Source organism: Opisthocomus hoazin, chromosome Z (assembly GCF_030867145.1).
Source record: "Opisthocomus hoazin isolate bOpiHoa1 chromosome Z, bOpiHoa1.hap1, whole genome shotgun sequence".
NCBI lineage: Eukaryota > Metazoa > Chordata > Aves > Opisthocomiformes > Opisthocomidae > Opisthocomus > Opisthocomus hoazin.
Window position 1 is genome coordinate 57,297,996 of NC_134454.1, and position 17,165 is coordinate 57,315,160.

At 42.3% G+C, this 17,165-nt stretch overlaps 1 protein-coding gene across 13 annotated transcripts in view; it reads right to left on the reverse strand.

Annotated features, from left to right (window-relative positions):
* Nucleotides 1–17,165, reverse strand: part of NRG1 (neuregulin 1) — a 498,771-nt gene that overhangs the window by 28,672 nt on the left and 452,934 nt on the right. For all 13 annotated transcript variants that reach the window (XM_075410880.1, XM_075410881.1, XM_075410884.1 and 10 more), the window contains one exon: nucleotides 5,716–5,845. In XM_075410880.1, coding sequence (XP_075266995.1) covers nucleotides 5,716–5,845 — 130 coding nt within the window. The remainder of the gene's footprint in view (nucleotides 1–5,715; nucleotides 5,846–17,165) is intronic.

Sequence of the window (17,165 nt, forward strand, 5' to 3'; positions counted from 1 at the left end):
TTACACTGTTTCTTTCACCAGCCACATAAAATCTATGAAAATACCATGATTTCCCTATTTATGCAATGGCATGTTGTGGCTTCCAGTAAGTGCCTTTGAAGGTGAATAGCTAAAACAGTAACCACAGAAAAGCCCGAAAAATTCCAAAAAGTGAGAAGACAAACTCAAACCCAAAATCAGGAAGTATATTTAACATGGCTGACATATGGAAAAATACTCAGTGCAGTCAATAAATAAGATGAGAGGGCAGAATTTCTCTCAAAATTTGAAGCTCCACAGTTGTTCACTCTTCCAGTTCCTAAGTTCTTTGGTGGAGAACTTCAGTCCAGATTTCCCCTTGGTCATAGTGAAGGAATTTCTCTTCTGTGCTTTTTCTGTCTTTTCTTCTGCTGTTGGCTGTCAATTCTTCCTTCACCTTTACTCTCCATTTTGGAGCAGAGCTCAGAGGTATGCTCCCAAGATATCAACACAGCAATACAGGCTCCTGTGCTTCAGACACAAGTGTGAATGACTGCTCACCACATTAAACTTGGATAGATTTCAATCTTCTTTCCTCCTCCTTCTTCTATCCACTCTTACTCATTGTGTAACCTGAAATTACCTGATATCTGTTGCCTTGAATAAGTATCACTTGCGCTGCCTGTCTTTCTGATGCCCTCCATGAGTTTGCCATGGTACGAGACTTTTGCCCTCTTTTTCCTCATGCTGCCGAGCTGGTGCTAGCCTTCTTTTCAAACTGCCTCATCATTTACTTGCCAGCGGCCGATGAGCCTTCTTATTTGCAAGTGCACGTTGTCCAGAACAATCCTCCACCTCTTCTATCGACCCGAGTTTCACATGCATTGAGAGCTGTCCTGATATTTTAAATTCCACTCTTCCACAATTGCCTCTAGCCCTAAGGGTCAGGGATGCTGCCCTTGTACAAGTGCCACTTCAGAAAAGGACTTTGGGAGAGTACCAGCGTCAGGCATAAACACTAGTATCTTGTTCAAATAAACCACACAGGAATGATTTTTTCATAATAAAGGTATATTTTGAGGATCTGCAGATGATTCTTTGGAGCTGATTTGCTTTAACGATGTATTGGCACATTAAGGAAGGGAGTTGCTGTTCTTCAGAGCCAAGGCCACATCTTTTGATAAGTACCCGGTGTTGAGAGATCCCAGTCACCACAGATACATTCAGTTGAGAAAAATGCAGTAAGGATAACTCTATCATGAGAAAGTGACACTGCTGTGCGTGATAGAAGACTTTTTGCACCTTTGCTAGAAGGCACTTTGATCTATGCTACTGAATGAGTAAAAATGTTTTACCCCCACGATTTCAGTTTTATTCCGCAGTATGGTGATCCTGTTAAATACCCGTCCCTAGAAAGCTGTCTTTCACACCTGCATCAGCTTTCATTTCACAGGGACCTCTACATCTTGTTTGTCAGGCTCAACCCTACACAAGCCAAATAAACATGCTGCTGATTAAAAGCTCCTGCCACTGGCCCGTGGTGGTTGCTTGCTCTGTCTGTGCTTGTTTTCAGATATTGGTGCAGCCGTGGAGGGGACAAAAACAGCCCAAGCTCTGGTGCACACAATGCTGAAATCGCTTCCATACCGAGCAGGGCCAGGCCTGTGGAGATGGCACTGAAAACAGTTCAGGTGTGTTTATACTCTCTCTGAAACCTTTGTCAGCAAATGGACTGCAGCACCTGCTGCTGAGAATGGGTCCACGGTGGGCCAGCCGAGATGGGAGCTGAGAAGAGCCTGACCGCTTACAATTATGTGTGAATGCTAAAGGCCCTTCATCGCTCAGATACGCAGTGCAGCACCGTTTCCAGTGCTGTTTGGCAGGTTGTTTACTGTAAACTATGCTTTTACAAACAGCTTGTGATGGCATTGTTTTCAAAACACCTTGTCCTACTCAAAGTTTCCAGATGTTATTTCTTGTTGTGCTTTTCTTTTCTAGTTCATTATCCATGTACCATTTTCTTTTATGCCACTAGCAAAAGCTGGAGTTGAGCAACGTGGGACAACAAGTGGACATTTGTGCTGCAAGAGACTTATAATTTCCTTTCTGCCTAAAAAAAGGCTACTCGGACTATTTATTTAGTGTATATAACTGGGTGAAACCTCAATACTAAGCTGCATATACTAAAATAATTGCTTTTTTCCTCTTCAGACAGTAGTTGCAAAGAGCAGTATTTGCACACGTTCAGAAGGCGCTTCTCAGAACATTGAATGCATAACATCAAACTGTTTTTCGGCAGGAGAAGAATGGATGAAGGGATCAGGCCTTCACATTTCCATTTCATCCACTGCCTATAAGCAAATGTATTGTAGGACAATGTTTTTTTTCATGGGAAGTACAGTACACTTCCATGTTTAGTAGTCCATTTCATAGCCTAAGTCAGAACTAGTATTTCTGTCCTGCCTGTTGAATGAATATCTCTGAAACTTTTGCTAGCATCATGGAAACAAATTTTCTCTTTCTGCCGTTTTCAAGAATCTTCTGTCAATTTCTATTCCACCAAGGCCTTTACATGAAGAAGGATATAGAAAACGGCTGTATCACTAGGAAGTATGTTATTCACTCTTTTGCTATTAAGAAAAGAAGCAGCATCCTTCTGTTAAGAGAGAAGCATTATTTTCACCCAGTGAAATTCGGATGAGAATTAATTTCTTTAGTAAGAACACAAGCACTAGAAAAGATGATCTCTGCAAGTAAGGAATTAATTAGTCAGACTAGCAAGGCCTTCATGGTAAGATACTTCAAAAGAACACTCTAAAAGCATAACAGAAATTATACTCCTATAGATTTTTCTCCAAGGAAGAAGCAAATGCTAGGAATTCTGGTCTTAATTTTGTATTTGTTGAAGAAGCTATCTGATTTTTTGTCTTCAGTGAACTTGGGGACACATTTCCAACTGAACAGAAATTACTTCAAAACCTCAGTCTCACAGGAAGCCAGTAACGTCCAGGCTTCCAAAGTCTGTGATGTTTTCAAAATGTGACCCTTGTTCCTATGAAACTTTTGAAACTTTTATACACTAAGTCGTGCATTTAAGTAGTCTCAAAGATTCGTTTTTAATCTTTCATATTTCGAGATTTCTTTTGTTCAGTCCGGGGCCATAACTAAAATACATGTAGAGGGCACACATGCTACCATAGATGTAGCCGTACAATGCGTTAGCAAGTCTTCACACATATCGTGAGTATTTCACATGGTTACCTCTTGAAATCAGGGAATTTTCTTGAAGTTCACACCAGTATCTGTGAGAGCAAGATCTGACCCAGTCTGGATCATTACACTATGTATTTCACAAAAGACAATTTTTTTTTTAATACATAGCTAGATTTTGACAGAAGATGGATTTAGGAGCTTCTTTTTTGAATAGAACAGGGGGTTTACAAAAACAGAGATGCCACTTGGAAAATTCCATGGTTGTTGTGAATCTGAGTCATGTTTTTTTGGTCAGGGATAAAACCAATTTAGAATGATATGGCTCATGCTTTAGAAATTTTGTTTTTGCTCTCAACAGATGGACCATATGGAAAAATGTGAACTTGCTACTGAGGCAGAAATATGAAGAGCAAGTACCATATTTCAAGCATTCTGTTTCCACAGGCATGTTCTAGGGGAAGATTTATTTTCTCAGAACAATGAAGGCAATGTGTACTGGTTACACAGTTACTTTAATTAACACTGGAATACTAGAATTAAAAGTAGACATCTGTATTTTTAATGAAATAAGAAGAGAACCATATTTTGTCTCTTCAGTTTCCCAGTACACCCACTTTCAAGTAGCCACACTTTTATTTCTTATGTGGCTGTATTGTGTCCTGTTTTGCTACACAACATAAAGTTTCAGTTCTGGCAAGTATTAGAGGGTATAGCAATAGGCCCTGCAAAATAGCAGTGGCCCTGACAGTCCTCAGGATAAGAATCCTTTTCCACTGCCTTACTGTAAATGAGATTCACCCTCTCTGATTTTACAGCTCTGATGTTTTTTCCAAAAAGGTTTTGGGCCACCCAGAGAGAGGCACATCTGCCAAATTTGGGAATTGCCTTTTCTTTCAACTCCAGCCCCAGAATTAAATGTTATTTCTCGTCTACAAGAGGGAAAAAAATCCCCACTTCATTCAAGTGCCTCTGAGACATTTAATGAAAAAAATCAGCCAATCTATAACATCAAAGAACAAACACAGTCAGATCTCTGAATTAAAAAAAAAAAAGTCTCCATACCAGTGAAAATGGGATACCTCTGAAACTGTCAAGACAGTGCTAATTACTGGCAAGTCTGCTAGATGCTCAGCTCCGCTGCCCTGGTGATTACTGAGTAGTGTTTGGATAGCAAGTTGAAACAGGCAGGTAGGCTCTAGCGCATGCCCTAGAGTCATAGCAAACTGCTCATCTTGTACGGCTGGCTTATAATGATCATGTAAATTTAACACAAATCTTTCTTTCTCTCTGAAAAAAAAATCCAACCCACCAGAGCCCGTAACTTTTCTGCATTCACTTTAGCTAAAAATGATTATAAATCAATAAAATATTCATCACTTTCAGCAACAGAGCAATATGTGAAAAACAAAAGCAAAACACAGCTCGTAAAGTGCAGGTAACATCTTTCTACCAAAAAAGAAAACTCACAGGTAAAGCAGAACATTGTGGGGTTTGGCGTTTGTGGGTTTTTTTGGGTGGGCTTCCTTTATTCTTGTTTTTTTAATTAACAAAAGAGACAATCAGTCTATGTCTTCCCTGCCTAATGAAAGCATTGTGCACCTTCACTTAACTCACACACCAGAGCTGTCCTTCAATTAGTGTTTTTTGATTTTTAGTCCTGGAAGACTGAAAATCTGCAATTCCAGCATATGACAGTCTTCGCTGACCACTGGTTCTTGTCTGTCATAAGAACAGCAATATCCTCACAGAAGTGCCCCTTTCCACTCAGTCCTACTAGTTCCCAAGGACATTTCCCAAGGTTTAAACATTGAGTTCCCTCTCAAGCCAGCGAGAAGCAGTAACTCACTATGAGCAGTTCAGTCCCAGAGGTAAATGCTACATGATGCACTACTAGGCAGGAGGTGAACTCCAGTGCTGTAGCTCTTCCTGGATGTTCTCCAACATAACCAACTATTGCAACAGCACAGGCCAGGCACACCCTTTAAACTAAACTCATACTTACAGGATTTCCTGAATCATGATCTTCACACAAAATAGTATCCTCCACCCGCTACCATGATATTAATTGTTTTTTATGAATTAAACACAACGGCAAAAACTCCAGTTGTGAATCCAGTCTCATCAGAAAGTGTTCAGTTACTACAGCAGACAATAAAAATAACCAGTTTGTCCTGTACAAAGGCTACGCAACCAATGCAGTTATCCACACATGTCTTTTTGCTATTTGCAGGTATTTAGTTTACAGTGTGTCTTTCATTATTTCTAAAATAAGGCTCAAGCAGTGTTACTTCATGCCATCTAAATACCAACGGGGCTTGCTGTGCCAGTATCACGTGGGAAGATTTCCCAGTTAGCCTCTGTTATGCCTTATATACAGAACACAAAGTCATTCTTTGTAGGTTATTTTCACATCCACATACTTAAAAATGAAGAAATATCTCATGCCGCAGGTAAAGGAGAAGAAATTATTCAGGTGTTCCTTTAAAGAAAAAGCATTCCTGGAACCTGGTGGCTCCACCAAAGTAAGCAAACATGATTTCTTACCTGCACAGGTATCTTGGGGGATTTGGGAGATCTTTCACCATGTAACACTCTCCCCCATTTACACAGAAGGCTTTCTGCTTTATGTCGCATTTTGTGAGATGACTTGTCCCAGTTGTAGATGTGGAAGTGGCTGGAAAAGACAAGAGTGAAAATACAGTTCAGAATGGCTTAGTTTTAATTTCTGACTGGTAAGTGTACCTGTATGTGAGGTAAGGCCAGGGAGGATGTGGCAAGTCCTCTGAGCTCTCCATCTGCTGCTACCACCAGCACTGACCCTGTATTCTGTTGATTGACACATTTTCAATGCATTCCACAGAGATACGCTATGCCCCACTCAGCCTAGGAGGAAGGGAGGATTTCACTAGCCCTGTCCATCAAATGACCTTAAATTTCTGCAACACTCACATGTATTTCATTAAAAACGTATAATTTATGTGCAGTTAGTTATATTGCATTAATTGCATTTGAGTGATTTTGGGGTGTGAGAGTCATTACAGGCTGCTGATATAGTGCCCAATAAAATGAGGCCCTGGATGAGGTTTCTTCCCGACACTGCCTTGAAGTAGATGTTTTTTAATGGAGCTTAACCTGAGGCCGTGTGCTGATTCAGTCCCTCAAGGCTGAATGCCTCAGTTCAGCCACTGCCTTCTTGCCAAGGGAGAGGGTGACGAGCTGAACACTGGACGACTCTTTCCCCGCTCACAGACGAGACCTATGGCTGCTCTGATTCAACTCCATAGGGACGGAGAGGACAGGGGAGCTGGAGGCATTGTCCCTCCCTGTGTATATACGCTTGCCACCCTTTCGTCCACAGGAGTCTTTGATCCGGAGCCAACCTAGCATCTCCTGTAGATGGGCTCATCTGCATGAAGTGTTAACTGTTTTGGGCCACCAGTGCTGCTAGACACCATCACCTAATTTTTAAATGGCTAAAACTAACTGAAGTGACTATCTGTAATCTGTAAAAATTGAGGAAGATTCCTGCATGGTTCTTGTTTATCCATGTCCAGACATGCAGAAGTAAGAAATTTTGTTACAGTGCTGAACAAATCCCAATATTTTTGTTTTTGAAAGATAGCTTCTACCCTGAGATGGAACAATACTTTTATCTACTCACTGATTCCACTGGAGTTGACTAGAAATCTGCAAGCACCTACAGAAAAGTTGTCTGATATACAAAGCCTTTTCTAAGATGAAGGCACCCAAGGGGCACGTTTATAGCAGGCAATAAATGACGTTCTACCATTTGCTGCACACGTTGAATCCAAAGAAAACACGCTTTTAGCAGATTTGCTACCAACAGATACCAGTCATACATTTTGAGGAGTTCTTTCTGAGAATAAGGATGAAGTAGCCCCTGTCACATTTTCATGTATTTCCCATGTATTTTCAGAGTAGCTTTAGCTATCTTGTTTCAGTGAGACATGAGACAGTGCCCGGGTTATTTAAGGTCCCCCTTTTACTCCATCAAAATCCCATCTGCCTGTACAGCTAATGTCTCTCACACCCCTTCCTTCCTTTGCCATTAATGACCAGCATGCCAGCTTCTTTTTCTTTCTTCCATGATGCCTTACTTGCATGGGATGCCCTCCTCCAGTGGGCCAAGAAAAGCCCTCCTGTAACCTTCCGAAACTCAAGCTCCCTCTTGCTTCTCCCTGTTTAACCTACCCATTGTGTCACATCTCCTCAGATCCTGATCTTGACTGGGGCCTCTAAGTGCTAATGAAATGCAAACATGGAGTACTAATTCCTCGTAATAACGCATTTCTTTCTCCTGCCCCCTCAAAGCATGATTTACCTCTCGGACCAGGAAAAATTTATGCCTTGTCTAGAGGCAGGAAAAGGGATCATGTTTTAAGAGTAGTCTGACTCTCTTTCAGCTAGCACCAGTTCAAACAGGACTTTCCACCCAATGTTGACAAAAGGCTAGCCAACAGACTGCCATCAGCTCAGCAGTGAAGGGTCATCTACACTTGATGTCAGTGGGTTGACTGCCATCATTGACATGAATCTTAGGGTGGGGAGATTTTGCCTTCTGGAAAAGCCCTTCCTTCACTAGCTTGAAAGAAGCCTGGATTATTAGCCCAAAGGAGATGTCTGATATGACAGGCTACAGCATACCGAGACCTAATATGTGAGAAACGTGGGTGAGTGAATTGCCTCCATATAGTAATGCATATTTTGAAGCCTTTGTGAGTCTTATCAGGTAAACTTACTACTAAGCTTATCCCTGCTGATAGTCTATCCACCATTGTGTCCTTTTTGCCTTGTTAAAAGACTTCAACCTGCAAGCGAGACAAGCACTCTGAGGATGTCTTTGAGCTCACAAAGCTAATGCATTGATTTGGAAGGGGGAAAAAAGCAGCATTTTCTGCAGCATTTCTGACAAAAAAACATTTTGCTACCCTGCTGGCTAATGGAATATTTTAAATTGAATTATGAAGGTAAATATAGTAGCGAGTGAGCTTGTAGCTATCTATAATTGTTTTCATCATCTTGCTTACTGCTTTTTTTCTTTAAACAGCAGCTCAATCAAAAGCAGATCACTGCGGAGTTTCAAAGTAACAGTTATTTCCCGGCTGATGTAAGTGAACTTTGGATAGCAGCACTTGCTCTGAACTGATTACTAGAGATGGGAATAATCTGCAGCTCTCAGAGAAATCTCATGATACAAGGGATTTACACATATTTGTGAAGAGTGCCTCTACCCACGTTTTTGGCATCGCATGTTCAAAACTGTTGTATAAATCTTGCGTGAGAATTCTCTCTGCATTACTGATCCACTGGCACCGTAGTCCCAATCTGCCTGAGCTTTGTAACTCCATGGGGTGAGGGGAGGAAAAACGTCTCCAGTGAATTAATTCTGATATTAATTTTTCTTTGCAAAGATGCATAGTTTTTATGGCATATGGCCAGTATTCAGTGTATGCACTGTAAGTCTATTTTGCAAATTAAATACAAGAAACACTAACTACGGTTTAGAATTTCACTTAAAGCCACATAACAAAAGAAATGTGGTGTTTGGGAGCAGGTGTTCATCAGAGCCCATTTCATACAGCCTGTAACTATCCCCCAAACACTGCCTTTCCATATATCTCTAGCACACATGAGCTTGGAGGATGTATAGTGGGAATGACCAGCAGTGGTGAGGTAAAGCACAGCTGTAGCCCATGTATCTGTGCATTGCTCTTTATTCACCTAGTCAAAATTCATACCTCCTTTCTTTTCCATAACATTTTCTTCATCTATACAAACACAAGTTAGAAAAGCTGGTTTACTCTAGAGTCCTGTACCAAACCTCTAGCTTATTGAAAGGACTAAACTACATGCTGTAATGAAATTTGAAAATATCATGCATGAGATAACATCTGAAAACACTGCATACTCTATCTTTTTTTTTTCTTCCCTGAATGTAGAAATACCACACCTAAAAAAACCAACTGCAGGCAGCATGAACAAAGTCCCCACTAATGCAAATATTCACATGAAAAAGTACTGAAAAACAACGAGATCCGCTTCCGTCTACGGGAGCTGCCTAAAGCCATTAACAAGAAGAAAAATAGGAGCTATTGCATCTTTCAAAAACTACTCTCTAAAACACGAATTAGTGTTGTAAAACTACCTTAGGATCATTTCATATCAAGCAGACACAACTTCATGTAGTTCTGAGCTTACCTGGGGAATCTCTGACCCTTTTTTGTCCTGAAACAGAAACACGCATTCTGTTTCTCTCTCTTGCTTTCCAAAAAACCCCTCTGAAGTTCAGTGGCTACAGCAGCAGGACTCCCAGGCCCTGTACAGGTGAGGCAGTCTGCTGAGGAGCCCTAAGGGATCTCTGAGTACAGACTGAGAGGGAAGGGCTTTGCAACCTAAACAGAATAGTATCCATGCCTCTTTGAATTAAGTTTCTGCAAAGCTGATGTAAAATCAGAGGACACGCTCAAAGTCGTGCAAGGTGACTAGCGAGATGCTTGTAACTCAATGAGGCAAGGCCAAGAAGCAGCTGCAGCACAAAGGAAGGTGTGCCATTCTCACTGAAAGGCCACTTACAGGGTGTAAATATGTCACCTTATTGGACTGCATGTGGAGACCTTTCCAGTCTCCTTTTATGAACAAAAAAGAGTAAATTCCTGGGAAGGAACAGAACAGATACTTCTGCTTATTGCTGATTTCTGAGACTAAGGCTTGAGGAAAGCCTTCTTGCAGCTCATGCCAATGGAAGAGGAAAGGACCTTCATGGAGTGAGGGAGGGACAGAGGGAGAGGAAAAGGGAGAGAGAGCACACACAAGTGAGCTTTGGGGTGATGAAGTGTGTGCCTCTAGAAGAAAGTCAGCTTTACTAACTCAGATTCCCTCACTTGAAGCTCATTCATTTCTTTAAAACCACAATCCAATTCCTTCTTGACTTGCTGATAGGCAGTTTAAAGATGTCCAGCCCTGATCTGCAGGATAGATTGATTTTCCATGTAACCTGAGCTGTTGCACGTAATACCTCTGTGTCTTAGTTAAGCAAGCTACATTGTCTTCCCACTGAGTACTGAGTCACTTCAACTCCGACTTCCCCAATGAGCCCGACTTGCACAGTACTTGCAACTGCAGAAAACCTTGGCATTTCTGTACTGCACTGAATGAGGAAAACTGTTGGTTCCAGCATAACTCTGGGCAGCAAAACCTGTATGGATACCTTCAAGGAGAACAGAAGCCAAAACCTGAGAGCAATCAAAAACTAGCCCCTTTCTGAACAGACAAGAATTGTCATTTTACCAGGTGTGTAGAAGGACATGTTTTATGTCCTGCATACTTAATGGTTCGAGCTGAAACTGCATCCATGTAGCTCTGAACATACCAAAGGTTTAAAAAAACTACCAATACCAACAAACAAACCTCATAAAAGAAAAATCTCAAATCTCTATTGAAAGCATTTATGGTCTATTTCATGGGCCTACTCAGAATTTCTCACATTGCTTTGGTGATGTAATACACTAAACTAGTTGTTCAATCTAGTTATAAAATTTTTCAGCCTCTTAACTTCACAATTAACACACAGTGTAACAGATTCCTGAGACCTTCACAGGAGATCATTTAAGGAGCCTGCTGTTTTGCCAGCAGCTGGAATTAAGTGCTTACAAATCAGTGGAGTTAGTCTCTGGCCCTAAGACAATGTTTCTCACTTTGGCACTATCTCTACGAAGATCAGGGCCAGCAAGAAGGAAACAGGAAATCGCTGGGTCTGCAAGATAGAAACTTTAGGAAAGATTAAGAGCACATAAACTCTTGCTGAACCAAGGCAGCGTGTCCCTCTTCCCGCTATGACATGGACTCTACGGCGGTTTCCCCTCACAATCCATCCAAAGCAAAGGAAAGGAAAGAAAAAAAAAAGGAAAAAGAAAAACAAAAGACAGACGCTTCAGCTCGCTGCACCACCCAATCGCTTCCTCCCCGATAGACCAACAGACTGACCCAGTTGGCAGGCGCGCAACTGTGAGACCTGCACAGCATCTGGCTCACCACAGAGGGTCGAGAGGTGACACATGCTAAAGACAGCCTGACCAGGAACAATTTTTGTTTGCTTCATTTAACTTTGAGATGGGAAGATGGGCTGAAACACAAACTGCCCATGGGCTGACAGTGAGGAAATGCAATTATGGCTTGCAAACACTAGAGTTTTCAGAAAAAGGGGGGCAACATGGGTTGTGGAAGAGTGTAAGGGTGCATGGAGAGACCTGGTTGAAACTGGGCTTTGAGACAAGGCATACTTTCCCACTGCCACGAAAGATGTCAGCTTTCACTTTAGATGATGTGATAAGTGTCTGCAAAAGGTCTGCAAGGGCCTTTAGAAAACATTCCCTGCCCTTTGAGGGGCAATGGCAAAACACAAGGCAGCGACAGGCCAGACAGTCCCAAGAGGAAAAATGTGGGGGGTGAGGGGGAGCAAAAAAAGAAAAGAAAGGGCATGAAGAGGAAATATCCGTAGACAGAACCAGCGCGGGAAAAACAGGCCTAAGCCCAGGGAGGGTAAACTGACAGCAAGATAGGGAAGTGCCTTTACTGTTGAGGGACTCTCAATCAACCTTGCAAATGCCAGGAATGAGTGGGAGGCTCTGAAAACTTTTATGCCTTAGATTAAACAAGACAGCAGATAAGGAGCTGAATGCAACTGCCATGATAGAGTGAACTTTGTCCATTACAGAGTCCTTTGCTGCGCTAGAGAACATCCCAGCACGTGGAAAAGCCTGGATGGCCAAATGAACTGTAGAAAAGGACTCCTGGCTCACTTCAGAGGCCACACCCTGCTCACTTCCACACTTGCTGTGCAGCAAGGTAAGGTAAATAAGTCATTGGGCTGGAAATTCATAGCAGGGGCAGAGCCTATGCGAAGCAACCTGTAATACATTTGGCAAGATGTGATCTGTCACCAGGGACCTTACTCCCATGTATCTCACAGCTCCTCCACAGAGTACTGCAATGTCTCTTCACGCTGCTGGGGAAGGATCACCAGTGCAGATGCAGAGCAGGCCCTTGAAACTGTAAAGGTGACTTCAAAGAGGAGGTGAAGCTTCATGAAGCAAGAGCTGCCCAGAGAGCCCAGTGCCTTCTCCAGTGCACAGCTAGGGGAGTCAACGCATAAAGAAGAGAAATCAGCTGTTGGACAGGTGAAAACCCATCTTCTTCTGCATGCCAGGGCATAGATATCAACCCCAGGAGAATTGATTGCACCAAACCACTCAGGCAGGTCAGGTTTTCCCATTGGTGTCAGATGCTGCCTAACCGATGTGAAAAGGCAGTTGAACTATAGCCTGGAAAGGTGATCGATGGTACCTAGCTGGAAACCTTCCTCTTGGCAGAAGGACCAGACTAGAGCTAGTCAAGGGCAGAACTTGGCCTCTTTTCTCCAGTCTCAAATGCCCTGATTCTTCACGACAGCATGGGGAGGACCCTGATGCAAACAGCATCATTCCTCCATACAGCAAACAACCGTACTCAACAGCTTGAACTCAAAAAGACTTCTAATTTAAAAAAAGCAGAAAAAAAACCTTGACAGAACTGAAAGGACAAACACATGAAGATGACAAAGATTATGAAGACAGATCACTGTCCTTCACAAAACTGTCCAGAGAGAAATTCTTACACTATCCTTGGGCCCTGTCAGCTGCCCAAATCCAACTGCAGGTTTGGCACAGTAGTATGTTCCCTGAGGCAGCAAACACAACTATGCTTACGTTGCTTTCTCTGCTTTGGGATGCAAAATACACATTTTTTCCCTTTGAACTGCATGTCTGGTGTTTTTTGTGAGTGTCGATCACGTGCTTCACCAGTGCTGTTACACACATTCAATTACCAAAATAAATAATAATAAAAAATCTAACTCTCATAAGCTGCAGTTTGTCTCAGCTCAGGTAGCAGGGCTGTCTTACTGCTCCTGAAAGTTTCTGTAGCAGAGGATTATGTTACAGGTTCTATCTGGTAGCACCAAGTTTGCTTTGATGGGTACATAGTAATACTGACATAACTATTTCCTTATCACATTGAGTATTAAAATACTTCCATCCCATAATAACATGCTCAGTCAAAATCTGTTCTTGTTCCTCTTTCCTCTGAAGGATTTTTCTTATTAATTTCAAGTATCCGATTACACTTCTGCAGATAAGTGTGAAATTTCTTCACTTCTTTAGTGCTATCTGCATACAGAGATGCAGGGATAGTAAAGACTATTCAGCAGTTTATGAAAGGAAGCATGCAAGCTTTCTATTTCAAATGATGTTTCATATAAAGTCAACATGATAATCCTTGTCAGGAACCCTACTTTAGGAAAGCAGTTCAACAAGAACGTACTTAAAACTGAGAGTATAAGCCCACACAAATTCAAGACAGCACTCAAGTGCCCACTTAATTTACAGTCATATGCCCTTCCATATATTTCCTTGGTGTCTTCAAAAAGTTTTTCTCAAGTAGAATGGATTTCAGCATGGTGTCTTAAGTGCATAGCCTTGTTGAAAGCAAAGCTTGCCCACTGAAATACCACACATTAAAGAAGTTTGCAAGGAGAAGCTGAGTCTGCAGCCTTCCCTTGAATAAATCTAAACATCCAGTCCAGAGTTCCTGGGCATGCATTGATCTGTCTCCTGCTGCATATTCTGTAGTGAAAAACATTTACTAGTTTACAAATTCCACAATGAAACACGCTTTCATTGATTTTGAAGCACATCTTCAAAGTCATTAAGGGCATATCTCCCTGCCCCCACTCCCAAAGCACAGAAGACTATCTGTTGCTTTCCCAGTGGCCTTCTGCTTTGTGAGGGAAGAAGCCACTGGAAACTTGAGGCATGAAAAGGATGCGTTGTCCCTGAGGCCATTACAGCTCAGTCTCTTTTACCATCAGCCTGAAGTCCCTGGGTGGTGAGGAAAGGCAGAGTAGCAGAGATTGGCTCTTGCCATGTAACAGTGGCTCTTGGGACACTCTTTGAAACAGACTAGCATAGAAATATACCTCAATTTATGAGTCAAAGATACAGCAAAGGTAAGTTCTCTCAGGAAACACAAAGGGTTGCTCACGAGTTGCCAAGTATCTCCTTGATATCTACAATAAGAAAGCACTACAGGAAAGGACCCCCAATAAGACTGGCAGATATGGGAGATAACTAAAGAACAAGAATGCTCATTGAAGACAGCGTTCTTCCTAATGCACTGAAGCTCAAATTATCTGTCAGTTTACTTTGATATTTGTATTCCAGCAGACATTTCCAAAGCCTTGGATTTTTCTTTTTAAAGGTGATTTACAATTCAAAACAAGTTTTGAGGTGCAACTGGTAGAAAAGAAGAAAGACTCTTGCTGTTAAAACTTCTTCCTTACATTTGAAGTGGATTGTTCCCCTTGGAAAAAGGTATGAGAAACTGTTAGAGAGAGCCGCTGGATCTCTTATGCAGGCTCTGCTAAAGGATCCAGCCTCATGGCCTGTTTTGGAGTTGCTCACTGAGACCAAGGAGAAAAATCATCTCCAGGTGAGTGCACAGGGAAGTTTCTGCTCTGTAATCCACCAGCACAGCCATGGGACCCGCCTCTTCTGAAAAACACAGACTTACCACTTGCCTGCTTGAAATTTCTCTCTCCAGAGGAGAGTGGTGGAAAGAGACATTATTAGCTGGTTTGCTCGTAGCAAGATCCTTTGGACTCTGTAAGGAGGGTACTTTTACAGCAAACTGTCAAAGCACTTGAAAATCCTATCAAAGAAAGTGCCTTCTGCAGCAAGGGAGCTTTTTCTTACTTCACTCCGTAATTTCCAGCCTCGAGGTATGAAACTGTCACTGTTTATTGTGCTGTTTGGAAGTAAGTGGGTATGAAATGGTACTCAGGAAAAACATACTCCTGTCAGTAAACAGGCAAACAAGAATGGCCTAGAAAACACAACTAGTGGGGCAAAACTGAGGATTTTACGTTGCCTAGCCTGTAAGGCTTTTTAAAGCTGTGGCCTGTAGTCCTGATGGGACTGATTCCAGCAGGCTTCAAAGGACGGCAGCTGCACTAGTGGGCACCGGCTCTGTGTGTCCTTGGCGAAACCCGCCTGTGATTACTGCTGCCGGAGCCCGGGACCTCCGCAAACTGCGGCGGACGGCAGTCGCGAGGGCAGAGCAGCAAGCGCTTTCGGCAAGAGCCATCGTGTGAGCCTGCTCTCCCTCCCGCGACTCCTGCCACCACCTCCATTAAAAGGTGTGCAGCTTCTCACCTTGGGCTCACTGGCAAATCTCTGTGGCAAAACTTCAGGTTACTGCAAAGGAAATGGAATGCTGTCCTTATTTAATACCTGCTATCGGCTAGGTTTTGTAAAAATGAACAGTAGTGCATTTGTTGCAATAGGAAGGACTGCTTTCCATCCATCTAGCAATTGCGCTGTTTTTTCTGGCACTTTATTTTATATACCTGCTAACCTTATTTTATTCAGCTGTTATTTCTTCAGTGAAGTTACATTCTCATGCGCTGATACAGTAACTGTCATTTAATCAGTACCTGTTCTCATGAAACATCAGAGAGGACTGTGCAAATAAACATGCCGCTGCGCCAGACAGTTTTTAAATGTTTATGAAAAAGTTGCAGTTTTTTTCACTGTAAAAGAAGTACATTAAAACAAGCATAAGGTTATTTTTCTAGCCTCTGAAAAAAGTCTGGTAAGAAAAAATACAACCATGTAGAAAAATAAAATGTGTTCATGTTGAGACTAAATGGCACATTTCCTCCAGCAGTTAATTTCTACAGTCTGGTTATAAATCTGTCAAAAATCAGATTTATAATGAAATGCTAACAGATTCCAAGCAATTGCTGTGTTAATGGAGTCACTGTTGCACTCATGTATTTGTGCAGACACAGACCTGTAAAAGGGATGGATCCGTAGGAAAGAGAAAGAGGTTGAACAGCCTGAGCAGAGTGTGTCTCTGCAAGAGGCAGTCTTCAAGTGAAGGAGAACTTGCAGTCCAGATGAACATTGTGCTTTCCAGAGAAAGCCAACATTTTTGTCCAGCTAAGGGAGGAAGTGTGGCAATAGTGCATGCACAGACACGTGAGGGAAAACTTGTGTCCAAAAAGAAGAGCCCATTTGCACATGGCAGCTGCCTTTCTAATGTAAACCACTTTTGCCCTTGGTTCTTGCTCTTCAGCTTGGAACAGGCTCTTTGCATGTAATTAATATTTCTGTCACTGTAAACAGAGCTGGGATGCTGTTGTGCACTGAGATCAAGGAGAACATCAGCCAGAAATGCAGAGTTCACAGGCATGTAAAGAGCAAGATCAGGAAACGATTCATGGTGACAGTCAAAACTTTTGGTAGGCTCTTCCACAGAAGAGAATATTCCAAGTAAAATGAATATGCATGGCTTACACAGAGCCCCTCCAAGCAGGGGTCAACATTTGAAGTGGCTGTTTGAACAACTGTTTTATGGAAATCAGCACCTAGGTGCTGCCTGGAGGTGGGAACCTGCACCTATAGGGTTAGCAAGTGGGAAGAGGGGACAGGCTGTAAGGGGGCTGGTGTGCAATGAGATGAGAATCCACTGGAGGGATGCAGAAGGAAAGCACTGGTGACACTGGAAGAGCCTGATGGGATGGAGTTCCTAGGGGTGTCTGTAAGCAGAAAGCTGTGCTCTAGTAGTGTCACGCACAAGGAGCACTCCAGACACACAGAGCGAAGCTGGGCATGCAGAGAGCCTACACATTTTTAACTTCTTCATTTCAAAGTACTACACGTGGTGAAAGGATCACCATTCTCATATAGACTGGGTCTCATCTTTCAGGTTCACTGCAGAAAACTGTTAGTGCATGAGGCACCCTACCAATGACCTTCGAAGCACTCCATTTGCTCCAAATACTTTTGAGTCACTTTGTGTCAAAATGAAAGCACATTTTCATTAGTAAACCTTTCAGAGCAGTTGTTCTTCCATCTTCTTTCAGTCTACAAATGGAA